General features: G+C 37.1%; 3 protein-coding genes across 3 annotated transcripts; 1 reads left to right on the plus strand and 2 right to left on the minus strand.

The window, feature by feature from the left end:
* Positions 1–2,965: 2,965 nt before the first annotated feature.
* Positions 2,966–5,630, minus strand: LOC104820281 (probable polygalacturonase). Its single transcript, XM_010550670.2, has 5 exons — positions 5,498–5,630; positions 4,469–4,795; positions 4,260–4,380; positions 3,924–4,169; positions 2,966–3,842 (listed from the first exon to the last, which is right to left on the minus strand). Exons 1-5 carry the CDS (start codon positions 5,507–5,509, stop codon positions 3,175–3,177), a joined length of 1,374 nt encoding a protein of 457 aa, XP_010548972.1. The 5' UTR covers positions 5,510–5,630; the 3' UTR covers positions 2,966–3,174.
* A 3,442-nt stretch (positions 5,631–9,072) lies between these two features.
* Positions 9,073–9,902, plus strand: LOC104820282 (pectinesterase inhibitor 1-like). Its single transcript, XM_010550671.1, has one exon. It carries the CDS (start codon positions 9,257–9,259, stop codon positions 9,791–9,793), a length of 537 nt encoding a protein of 178 aa, XP_010548973.1. The 5' UTR covers positions 9,073–9,256; the 3' UTR covers positions 9,794–9,902.
* Positions 9,903–10,053: 151 nt separating this feature from the next.
* LOC104820283 (stress-response A/B barrel domain-containing protein HS1) lies at positions 10,054–11,173 on the minus strand. The gene is made up of 2 exons (XM_010550672.2): positions 10,975–11,173; positions 10,054–10,512 (listed from the first exon to the last, which is right to left on the minus strand). The coding sequence occupies exons 1-2, from the start codon at positions 11,112–11,114 to the stop codon at positions 10,323–10,325; spliced, it is 330 nt and encodes a 109-aa protein (XP_010548974.1). The 5' UTR covers positions 11,115–11,173; the 3' UTR covers positions 10,054–10,322.
* Between the last annotated feature and the right edge of the window lie 1,195 nt (positions 11,174–12,368).

A 12,368-nucleotide genomic window follows, 5' to 3' on the forward strand; every position in this document is an offset into this window, starting at 1 on the left:
ACTCTCTCAGTTCGATTTGTTCAATCTGCTACACGTGATACATACTAATGTATCGTAAAAGCATACGATGGTTTCAAAATTAGATATTTTGAAACCTGAACATTCTATATGCATAAACACATAAAGATTCTGATAGTAACAACAATTATTGCAGTCTTGATATAGAAACGATCCTAACTTCATATTTTGCAAAGAAGATTTCATATTTCAGAGTTACAAGAATTAAAAAAAAAAAAAGACTGGGTGTTGTGTTTCTCTCCATTCCCATGCAATCTTACCATTTTTTTTTCTCATATAACATCGAGTCATTGACTCTGCCTAAACATGAATTCGTTCGTGTTTGGCCGGTCCCAAAACCCGGATAGAGGAGGAGGGTTTTGCGGTAGTTGATAACCAGCAAACTCAAACTTATGTCAAATCTCACATACAATGAATTTCAAATGATATAAACGTTGATGATGATGATGAATAGGGGTGTCAAAACAAACCCGAGGCCCGTTACCCGGCCCGGCCCGTCGGCCCGGAAAAATAAATATATTATATATTATATAATATAAATATATATAGATATAGATAAATATATATACATATATGCATAAATATATACATATTCATTCACTAATATTTAATAAATTTTATTATTATATAAAAAATAAAAAATTTGAGTTTTAATTTCTCTTAAATTAAGATATATATTAATAAATATTTTTATCAAAATTCTGTTTTTCATTATCTTTAGTATATATTATTTTTTTTATTTTGATGATTTTTTATTAATAGTTTTCTTTTTGTTATTTTGTTTTTAAAATTTAAATCTAAAATTCGGTCCAAATCCAAAAAAATCCCATTGGTTTACTTTTCTTGGTTTTATAGATAGTATACACAATGGCTTGATATTAGGGTTGGACACGGGTCGGTACCCATGATTTTGGAGATACCCATTTTCGTCTTCATCTTCACGGTTTCATGAAAACAATGTCTCATTCTCTATCTCATTAACACTAGGTATTCGTCGACCAGGTACCCGTGACTAAGAGACGGGTACCCTCGGATATCCATACCCGTAAAATATATTTTTTAAATAAATATAAACCAAATATTTAGTAAAATTATATTATTTAATTCAAAATATGTTTAAAATATAAAAAAAATATCTATGAATATATAGATTTATAGAATTTTTTAAATATATATGTTAATTTTTAAAAATTTAAAACTTATATTTAAATAAATAATTTAAAAAAATATAGCAATATTTGATATTTTTTTAGATATTTACGGGTACCCACGGGTACCGTCTTGAGAAAAACGAAATCCGTACCCGTCTTTGTTTTAATCTATTGGTACTCATTTTCGTCTTCATACAGATGTGAGTACCCATTTTTTGGGTACCCTCGAGATCGGGTACCCTCGAACCTGTGGATAACGAGTATAAATGCTCAGCCCTACTTGATCTTGCAGGTTTAATCATCAAGTGAACCCATCATCACTCAAGAGACAAGGCTAATGTGGTGTCAAGAACGAATAGCGGTTTTAGACAATGGAATTTTCGAAACTCTATCGAAAGATGATTTAACTAACATGGCCACTATAAGAAATGTTTAAATTTGCGACGGAATATTCTGTCACAATACGAACAAGATTCTGTCGGTAATAAAGAAATGCGATGACGACAAATGTTATTCCGTCGCTAAATCATTGTCGCAAAATCCGTGTGGTCGGTAATCTGTCGTGATGTTTCGACTACATTTTAAAAAAAAAAGCCCGAAGCCCGGCCTGAACCCGGAAAAAGCCCAGTGGGCCGGGCCTCGGGCCCAAGATTTTAAGCCCGTGTGTGTTTCTTCGGGTTTTTGTCATGCTCGCTGGCCCGGCCATTTTGACACTCCTAATGATGAACATCAAGTCATTGACTAAAGACGGATTTTTTTGTGGAACTGTCTTCTCAGTTGTTAATGGCATAACATATAAATTTCAACCTGCATTCTGTATCTCACAACTATCTTGATGCATTCCGTATGTTTCATGGGTTCACACAGTGTAGATGTGTGTATATATGTGTACATAGAATTTATCTGAACATGTATCCTAAGCTATCACATGCTCAAGAACTATGAAGAAAAAGAGATGATATGCCCAGAAACCACATCGATTTCAAGAATTGAGACAGCAAGAATTCAAACATGCTCAAGAACATGTTTGCGTATAAAGTGTCTACTAAACAACTGCTTTATACGCAAACCTAATACAAAATCCCGAATCATGATGAGATCTGATCAACATATCCTAGAACTGTCAAGAGCCGAACTGAACAAAAATCAACAAACGTACCTCGGGAGGAGGATTCAGATACAGGAACACGAGGAATTCTGTCGAGGAGGAAGCAAATCGGACCGTGAAATCCATGGCGCTGGGACTAGAGCAAGAGCGAGAAAGACCGGAAACCTAAATCTAGAAGCAAAACTAGGAAAACCCCAAAATCAAAATCGGTAATAAATTGGACCATCACAGTATGTTCAAAATTCGAACGTTAAAAGGTGCCTTTTCAGAACCATTTAAATTCATGGCCTCTTTTTAAAAAATCATTTAGCTAAAATGCAAAATGGGCCCCTTATTTTGAAATTAACCAAAATTAAATCCATTTTCATGTTATTTTGATTTAGGGCGTATTGGGCCTGTTCTCTAAAATCTAAATGGGCTTATTTTCTAATATGGTTATACGAAGATTAAAGCTAATTCCTTTTACATAAAAAAAAAAAAATCATTTCGGAACAGTTAAAATTGGGTTTTTTTTTTTTTTTTTTTTTTTTTTACAAGAATCCAAAAAAAGGGGGTTTGTATGTAACCCGACAACCTTTTACATACAATGTTTTTCTTAAGTAAAAAACACCTGAGAGTATATTCGAGTTTCCAATTGATGTTAGAGTGGAATCAAATTATATTTAAAATATGATAACAAGATTATAAGAATTTTACGAAATCGCCAACAGATGGCTTCTTCACATCAATAAATTTTATTACACTTGAATGAAGCAATGGAAGCTGTACAAGACTTATAAACGTAATTTTTTTTTTCTGAAACAAATGGTGACTTATTGACAACAGCAACAAAAAAATCCAATCGTATGAAAACAAACCCAAGATCTCTTCTTCTTCTCCTTCTCATTTCTAATGTAATCACCAACTGTACGACAAAACCGCCGGATCTCCGCCGGATATTCTCGTCTCCGCCGCGGAGCACGACGGGGAGCTCTTCAGCTCCGGGCACGGTTCCGGCGACACGTCATACGAGAACCCAGATACGTACGAGCATACCCACGAAGCCCGAGGCGACAGATGAACCTCCGTCAAGCATATCGACGTGAACGGAGATTCTCTTATTCCGGTGAAGTTTCCGGCCAAGCCCACGTCTTCTCCGGTGAGATTCCGTAGCACGATCCGGGTCACAACGGGGAGAGCATCCGGGTCGAACCCATCATCTGGGTGGGTCCCGACGTGGCCGTCGGCTACGACGGCGGTGCTGACTCCGTCGAACTCGACGCCGGAGATTGTGATATTTCGGATAGACCCTCCCCGGCCTCTGGTTGTTCTGAAGGAGACGCCGAAGAGAGAGGCGTGAATGCGGATGTCCTCGACCGTCACGGCGGAGATTCCGCCGGACATCTCACTGCCGAAGGAGATTCCCGAGCCGGTTGGAGACTTGAGGCTGAGCCGCCGCATCCATAAGGCGGTCGTTGGTCGGTTGTAGCTTATGCCGTACTCGTCCCAACCACTGGGTGTTGTGTTTCTCTCCATTCCACCGGTATTGATCGTCGAGTCCTCGATACATACATTGTCCGAAGAATCTGAAGATCACAACACGTGATTCATAACGCGAGATGGAAAGAGTCGAGGATGAAGAGGGAAAGATGAGAAGCTTGAATTACCTGGGACGACCCCGAGGACGTAAGGAGAATCTACGGTCGTTTCGATCAAAACCTTTCGGATATGGACGTGGCTGCAATAGACGGGATGAATGTTGCTTGCAGGCGCATTTCGGAACGTGACATTAGAAATGAATATGTCTTTGGAAGAGACGAACTCGACGAGATGAGGTCGGGTGTAGTTAAGGGAACCCGACTCGAGCCACTCCCACCAGACAGAGCCTTGCCCATCAAAAGTCCCGTTATCCCCTGCCCGTATCGAAAATTACGAAGAGTTTCAGTTAGTATAGAGTTTAGATATTAGTGTGTTTTCTATAACCGCGAGGATATTCGGCTTACCGGTGATGACCACGTCCCGGAGATTATCGCCATTGATCAAGCTTCTGTATCTCTTTCCCGGAAGCTCGATGCCTCTCCCATAGGATGGGAGCGGATCTACAATGTCCCAATGCGATGGGTCCTGTCCGATCAAAGAACCAGCTCTTTCCCATCAAATCTTTTGATCTTTCCGTCAAATCTTTCCATAGGTTTTGTTTAGGAGATCATACCGGGGAAGCAAGAATGACGGCGCCTTTATCCAAGAAGAGGGTGAGGTGGCTGGTGAGGTTGAAGCTCCCAGTGAGCCATTTCCCGGGCGGAACGTAGAGCTGAGCCCCTCCTTTATCGGCGAACGACTTCAGATAGAAAACGGCATTCTGAAAAGCAACCGTGTTGAGCGTTTTCCCGTCTCCCACCGCTCCAAACTCCGATATCGAAACGCTGTGAGGCCTCGGGTCAGGTTTGAATCCTTCCTCGCATATCGGGCTGCCATTGCTTTCACCGGATGCTACTCTTATCAACAGGTTGGTGAATGCCAGTAGCAGGATCAATGCCACCTGTGGAAAAATGGCAACTTTTCTTCAGAATGATCAAAATTGCAGGATTTTCTCACTGTCAACAGAATGGAGTGCCGGAAAACTATAAATTTTCCCGGAAAAAAAAAAAGCAGGGCAGTAACCATTTGCCGGATAACAACTAAACCGGGAGTGTGACATCAATCACAAGTGTGACCCCTCAGCTTTTCTCATCATCAATGGGCGAGATCCCAAGAAAACCGAAGTAATTCCAAGAAATCTCAGAACCAAGAAACCGATAACTTTGTTCGTGTTCCAGAGGTTTCTGAGCAGAGAGAATTTTAGTGACACTAGGGTTCAGAATCAGACAAAGGATCCAGAAAACGTATGTGCATATGGGTGATTGTACTTTGCTGTGTATTCAACTGAAACAACAACAGCAGAGAGAGAAGAACCAAGATCTCCAGAGAATTGAGCGAAACTGGGAGGAGAGTTCATAGGATTTCTACCCAAAGATGAAAAACTTGTAAGAATTGTATGGGCAGAGAAAGACTGAGCGAAAGGCAATGAATCAACAGAGAATCGGGCGGAAACCCGGAAGAGATTTCGTATTGTTTCTCCCCAAAGTTTGAAACTTTAGAATTGCATCAGCAGATTTTACAGAGATTAACCGAAATCCAGCAACAAAAACAACAGATTGGAAGCAAATAGAAATATAAACAAAGAATAAAGAAACGTACTTACTGGCATCTTCATGAACCCAGAGACTCAGAGGCAGCTGCAAGAAGAAGGAGGAGGAGGAAGAGAAGAGGAAAAAGCCTTCGAATCCAGAGACAAAAAACAAGAGGAAGAGCTGAAGGAGACAGAAGCAAGTACATGTCTTTGTATTATTCTTGTTACTATTTTTTTTTTTTTCTCCTTCGCATATAATCATTATTTTTTGTTCATTAATTGGACTTAGTAACATTAAATTTACATAAATGACCAGACACGATAATGTAATGATATTTTCTAGCGACAATTTATGTTTTATATTTCCATAAAAAAAAAACTTTTGTTTTTTTTCCCAAGAAAAAAAACAACCCTCATATTGTTTTGGTTTTTTTTTCTCTTGGAAAACATAAAATATCTATAGACTTTTGTAGTTTCGAATCACGAATCTTAAATTTAGATATAGCTTTTAAATCGAAAATAAATTTGTTTTTGAAAAATATGCATTCATAATTTCATGCCCCTTTGAACAAAAAAAAAAGAAAAAAGAAAATAAAAGTCACAATTAAATACATTACAATTTCATTGTTTTTGTATTTTCCAAAAATTACGGCGAAATCAACAAAAGCATAGGAAAACAGCCTGGGATGCGGACATATAAACATCGGAGCAAGTAGGGCGACGGTGCCCATAGAATCCCATAACATATTGCTGTCATGTACATGATGGCATTATCATTTATTTAAATAATTAATTATTAAGTGAATAAATTAACTGCCACCAATTTGTAATTTTTATCCCTAAAAAAAATCAATGATTGGATCAACGTCTCTTTGCCGACACGATTATTTCTCATACGTCTAAACAAACGGTTTTAAAAAAATATTAATTATTGTCTTCACATGTATTTACCTATATTTATTTAACAGTCTGTGAAATAGTACCTCTTCATGGTTTTACTGATAATATATATCTGTAATTAAAATATATATATGTAATTGCATGACAAAACATAGGTTTAGCAAGTAAGTAGGATTAAATGTATTGATTTGAGGTGCAAAAAAGGACAAAAATATCCAAAATAAGATTCGGTAAAAAGATTTGACCATAAAGGAGGGGACAGGAGAATACGAGGGAGTCATAAACTGACACATGGCGGACTAATGCGACCGTAAATATGTAAATTACCAAACTTGACCAAACATTAATTAATTAATTATATTCCAGTATACAATTTCTTTTTATAATTCAAGAAAGATATCGAAAGTTACATATGATTTATTTTGAATAAATACACATGTTTTTTTTTTATGAGAATCATCATAGTATAATTATCTTATAAATATTAGTATGATTAGATTTTATTTTATTCGTATATATCAAAATAGACAAGTAGGCAAGGAAGGGCGAAGAAATAAGAAAAACGCATGTGCATAGACAGAAAACTACGGGCCCCACAACCAATCGCCAGCCTGGCTGACAGGACGTATGCCATAACCCAAATGCCACCTCTATACACACTCATTTATTATTGTTATTATTATTATTATTATTATCACCATCTAATCAATATTTAAATGTATTTTAGATGACGCGATTCGCATCGAGAAACATACACGTATTGCTTTACCATTCACACAGTTTTACATTCTCGTAAAAAAAAATCACATTATCGTATAATATACATATATATATATATATATATATATCCATGTTGAATCGAACGTTTATGTAATTTTAGTAGATTCCATGTCAGCATCATCGAAGAGAATACATAATAAACACGTGAGATCGATGTCTTAATCTCTTATAACTTTTGATTTCCGGTTTGAATCCGAATACACGTATGAATGTTTTATACACACATAAGCGTAAATACGTACGCGTACGTATATATACACACACATACACATGTGACATGTGTAGAGATACAGAAAAGACGGTCATAAATTAAATGTGAATGTTGGCAGAATTTCTTTGGATCCCTTTGCTGTTGTGGTGGAGACCCCACCCCCCACCAGCTTTCACACTCACTTTCTTCTACTCACGTAACTAGGTTGGTCCTCCTTACTTATACTATGTATACACGATCATATATATATATATATATATATGTGTGTGTGTGTGTATTAACCCGAGAATCTTATTATATATATATATATATATAACTCGACTAATAACCAATTAATCTATCTTATAACCTGCTTTATAAAATTGAAGTTAAATAAAAATCGGTTCGTAGATGGGGTATCATTTTATTGTATGGATGGAAGGCCGAGCATGAGAATTTGTTGAAATCATGATGAGTTTGGTACGGCGTTGCGAATTAAAGATCGTGGCTGCATAAAGTTTATGGACCCTTTGTTTTTTTTGTTCAGTGTCACTAACACACACATTCCACTCCTATATATATATATATAAGAAAGTTGCATGCATGCATGCGCTTGTACAGCACATTCAAAAACACGAATTTGTTCGTATATATACTCTTAAGTATCTATCTGTATGGCATAAGCAAGACATTATACACGTACGTTCATCCCCGATTCCCAACGGTGATGTGTATATGCGTGTGTGTGTGTGTATATGTGTGTGTATATATATGTTGTAGGGACATGCATATATTACACATGATGCGTGGAATGAGTTGGTGGGTTTCCAGTAATCAAATGATTGAAGAAAAAAAACGAAGACAAGATAGTCGTAATTATTATTTATAAGTTGGATGGGAAACCATTTGAGTTCAAAACTATGATGGTTAACAGTTGTGTATATATATACATATATATATATATATATATATATATAAATTAAGCGTAAAATTATCAACATCCAATGGTCTGTTTGTACGATGAAATTTTAATTAGGATTTTTACTCGCATTTTCTGGGAACTTGAAATATATAACATAAACATATGTAAATATAAGACAAATCAATGCCCACACTGGCGAAATGTTTTAGTCATAAAGGCTATTAATTACTAATATACTCTAAACGCAACATAGTTTACTTAATAGAGTTTGAATTTTGAGTCATTCCCATGAATTTATGAAAATATGTAATTTTTATTTGAAGATTAAATGCATGCTAACGTTAATCGCTCCGTGGTTGTCCAATGTAAACATTTTGTTCGATGGTCCACTTCTTCAATCAATGATAAATATAAAAAAGCATGCAATAATTTCTAGTAAAAGGTAAAAATAATTGACCTTTATTATTTATTATTATTATTGTGTTATTTATTTTGTTTTGTTTTAAATGGACTCTATGACCGTAGGATGAAATTTATTGCAGTCAATATATTCATATGGGCCTTTAAGATTAAAAAAAAAAAAAAATCAACCATCATAAATATTTGTGTTCGACATTTTGAAATTAGGTTGAAAATCTAATAAAAATGTAGATTTTCAAATATAGAATTTTTTGAAAATACTGCCTGGTGGATACAATTAACATTGCAAAACTTTAGGCTTGAAAATGGCCGAAACAATTAAAAGCCGGCTAAGGTTCCGGAGGGATGTCTAATCGGGCCGGTCAACCCACGTCAATAACCGGGTTATCAAACCGGACCGGTTACCATTCAATAATTCCGTCAACGGGATCACGATTTGATGCATTTATGCTAAGAATGGGAAACAATCTACGCCTCTCAATACAAATAGAACAACAGCCTCTCTATATTTAGTTGATCACCCAACCACTAGAAATGTATAAAATACGCATGCTTCATCCCTATCATCTCATAAGAGTTACAAAAAAACAAAAACCAAAGACAAAACCAAGAAACAAGTATGGCGGCATATGCTAGGAACAATGTTTTCTTGTCTTCTCTCATGTTTCTTCTATTCATCGGTTCCTCGTACGCAATAACGGCTGCAGACATAAATGCAATCTGTGGGAAAGCGCTAAACCCGTCTTTCTGTCTGAAATACCTAAAATCCAACCCGAAGATCTTAGCTTCTGGTCTTCCGGATGTTGCCAAGATCACTATTGATTCCGCGCAGACATCTGCATCGAAGACTTTTAAGCAGATCCAGTCCATTGTCCAGAAAACAACCGACCCGAAATCAAAGCAAGCCTACACGTCGTGCTTAGACAATTACGAGTCGGTAGTCGATACCTTGGATGAAGCCAAGGAGCATCTGGCAGCCGGGGATCCTGCAAGTGTGAACATCAAAGTTTCAGGCGCTATGGATGGACCGGAATCATGTCTAGACGACCTCAAGAACATCAAGGCCGATCCTTCGGTCGTGAAGAACAGCGAGTATATCGGGAACGTTTGTGGAATCACTCTTGTTATCTCGAACATGTTACCCAGGCGTATGTAATCTGTAAAGACGAGACAATATTAATCTGATTAACAATCAGATACTCGTAACACTGACAACATCAAGAAGTTGATTATCCAAAGAACCCGGTTCTCTCCTTTTCTTTACACCCCAGATGAACATCTATATATATATATATAAGTTAAAAAGGAAAAGGCATGCCTTTCAAGCTATAAATCCATCCTTACCTTCAGATAGACCAGGAGACCGAAGTGTCGTACCAGAGGCGCATTCTGCAGAATCCATTAGGAACACCGGAGAAAACAAACCATTCCTTATTCATGTTCAAACTGATAGAGAGACAGAGCATATGGGATTTATGCAGACATTCACCATTGTCAATGCAGCAAATATAGAGAGCAGTAATAATGGCAAAACATTTTCAAGATGGAACACTTCATTGTTAGTACTGATAAAACTCACGATCCTTCACACGATAGTCTAAGACACGACACGAGAATACAAGGGAAAGAAAAAGCCTCGGCAACACGACACCAGGGCAGCATTATTCACGAAAAGATCAAAGGGTTTAGAGATGAACGGAGGTGGGTTTGTAGTCTATGACCAATACTTTGTCCACGCTGGCTAGGAACAAGTTGGCGAAATCGACATGAGCGGGATGAGCAACGTATTCTGCTACCCCTTCCGTGCTCTCGAACGTGGATTCGAAGATGTGTGTGAATCCCTGATGCATATTCTCAATGCTCACATCTTTCCCCCTATTGTTCATTCAAACATCCAAAGAACATCATCAGATTGATAGTTCAGAACCAAGCTTTCACTAAGAGAGACTATGATCTCAAAATTCATCCCAAAAAAATCCTTTTTTTTCATCTCTGTCTCGGTCGAAATAAGTGAAGATTGAGAAACTAGAGCTGATCACTCAGCGTGAAACCGATCAATTATGAGGGTCTCAGTCCCATACCGATTAGCAAATCCAACATTCTCCAAAATGGTAAACATGTATGTTTCTGCGTGGGGGTGTTCTTATGCAAATTTCATTCCATAGATTTTACCATAATACACGACAATTCAACACCAAACATACAATATAGCTGGATCGATTTTAACCCAGAGAGAAGCATTTCCAATCGAATTTAGGTCGGCGACCAATCCACAATAAGTAAATAGAGAAACCTAGAAAACAATCGGAGAAAAAGGGAAAACAGACGGGAATTTACCAGTGGAAAGCTTTCATGGGTTCGATGAGATTGACGAGGTCGGCATAACCCTTGATGAGTTCTTCGATTTTCTCAGGAGGGACATCGTCTTTGAACTTAGCCAGCAGAACGTGCTTCACTGTTCCTTTTGCTTCCTCCATTGTCGCTCCTCTCCTCTCCCTCTTCTCCGTCTTCTTCTTCTTCTTGATCAACTTCAATCGACGGTCCTAATTTTATTTCGGTGAAATTGGGTGAGTGGTGGGCCCCACCTGATAATTAATTTTCATTTTTTTATTTTCTAATTACCCATGAGTTGACGTTTTTTTTATCCGCATGAGTTGACGTTTTCTGTTTATAGATAATAGACAGGGGTGGTTAAAAATATCCGGATGTGGAGTATTCGGATCGGGTATCCGAACAAACGAGAGATGAGATCGGATATTAATATTAGAATATCTGAATTTTTGGGTTCGGATTCGGATTATAGTTATTATCTCATGGGTATCCGGATAATAAAAAATTATGTTTTAAATTTTAAATTTTTTATTAGATTTTATGTTATTTTATTTAATATTAATGATTATATAGATATTATTGGATTGATCAAGGTCCGGAGGCGTGAAGCCTTGAAAGAGGGAGAGACGAGCTTTTCGCGAAAGAGAGGATTTGCCTCTATCAGTTTCTTCAACTCTGCAAGCATTATGGTTCTGGCTGATTTCGCATCGCCATATTTCGAAGGGTGCTCATTTTCCCTTTATTACAAAACAAAGAAACTTCAAATCCACAAAACCATTTAACTATCATATTCATGCCCAAAATAAAATATATATATATATATATATATATATAAAAGCTTACCTGAAATTCTCGAGAGCTAGAAACTGATGATTTCCTTGTAAAGATCCTCGTTGAATGTCGAAAAAACTCTCAAATCCTTCACCAATATGTCAACAGCTCTCGCTCTATCATTTCTGACAATATCTATTATTGGAAGCGGTCTTCGTCAAAACCCGCTGAGCAACTCGGAGGTTTCCAAAGCCTCAGAACGAAGCAGAAGGTTTGAGGATTAATATATATATATATTAACCAACGTTGAAATTATGACTTTCCACCGAATGCTGAGCAAAACCAGAACAATAAAGAAGTTTCAGGAAAAAAACAAACAAACACCAAGAAGAGCAGAGCAAGAAACCACGACAACTGATCAAATAACACAAAAAATGTTCCTGAGACATGATCTGTAAAAGGCATAACACGTGAATCTGTCGGAAATTCGAAAGAAAACATACTGGAGATGTTGAATTACCGATCCAGAGCTTGGAGATACTTTTGCTTCCTGATCTCGAAGTAAATCTTCATGGAATGCCGTATTGCTTCCAGTTAGAATTTAAGGATCTAACATTGTGATAGTTCCC

The sequence above is a fragment of the Tarenaya hassleriana genome, unplaced genomic scaffold (genome assembly GCF_000463585.1).
Source record: "Tarenaya hassleriana unplaced genomic scaffold, ASM46358v1 Cleome30, whole genome shotgun sequence".
Lineage (NCBI taxonomy): Eukaryota > Viridiplantae > Streptophyta > Magnoliopsida > Brassicales > Cleomaceae > Tarenaya > Tarenaya hassleriana.

Coding starts and splice junctions, on each gene's coding strand:
- LOC104820282 (XM_010550671.1), top strand. CDS start 9,257: ATGGCGGCATATGCTAGGAACAATGTTTTCTTGTCTTCTCTCATGTTT.
- LOC104820283 (XM_010550672.2), bottom strand. CDS start 11,114: ATGGAGGAAGCAAAAGGAACAGTGAAGCACGTTCTGCTGGCTAAGTTC. Junction 10,513..10,974: donor CCCATGAAAGCTTTCCACTG/GTAAATTCCCGT, acceptor AATGAACAATAG/GGGGAAAGATGTGAGCATTG.
- LOC104820281 (XM_010550670.2), bottom strand. Junction 4,381..4,468: donor CCGTCATTCTTGCTTCCCCG/GTATGATCTCCT, acceptor TTGATCGGACAG/GACCCATCGCATTGGGACAT. Junction 4,170..4,259: donor CCGGGACGTGGTCATCACCG/GTAAGCCGAATA, acceptor CGATACGGGCAG/GGGATAACGGGACTTTTGAT.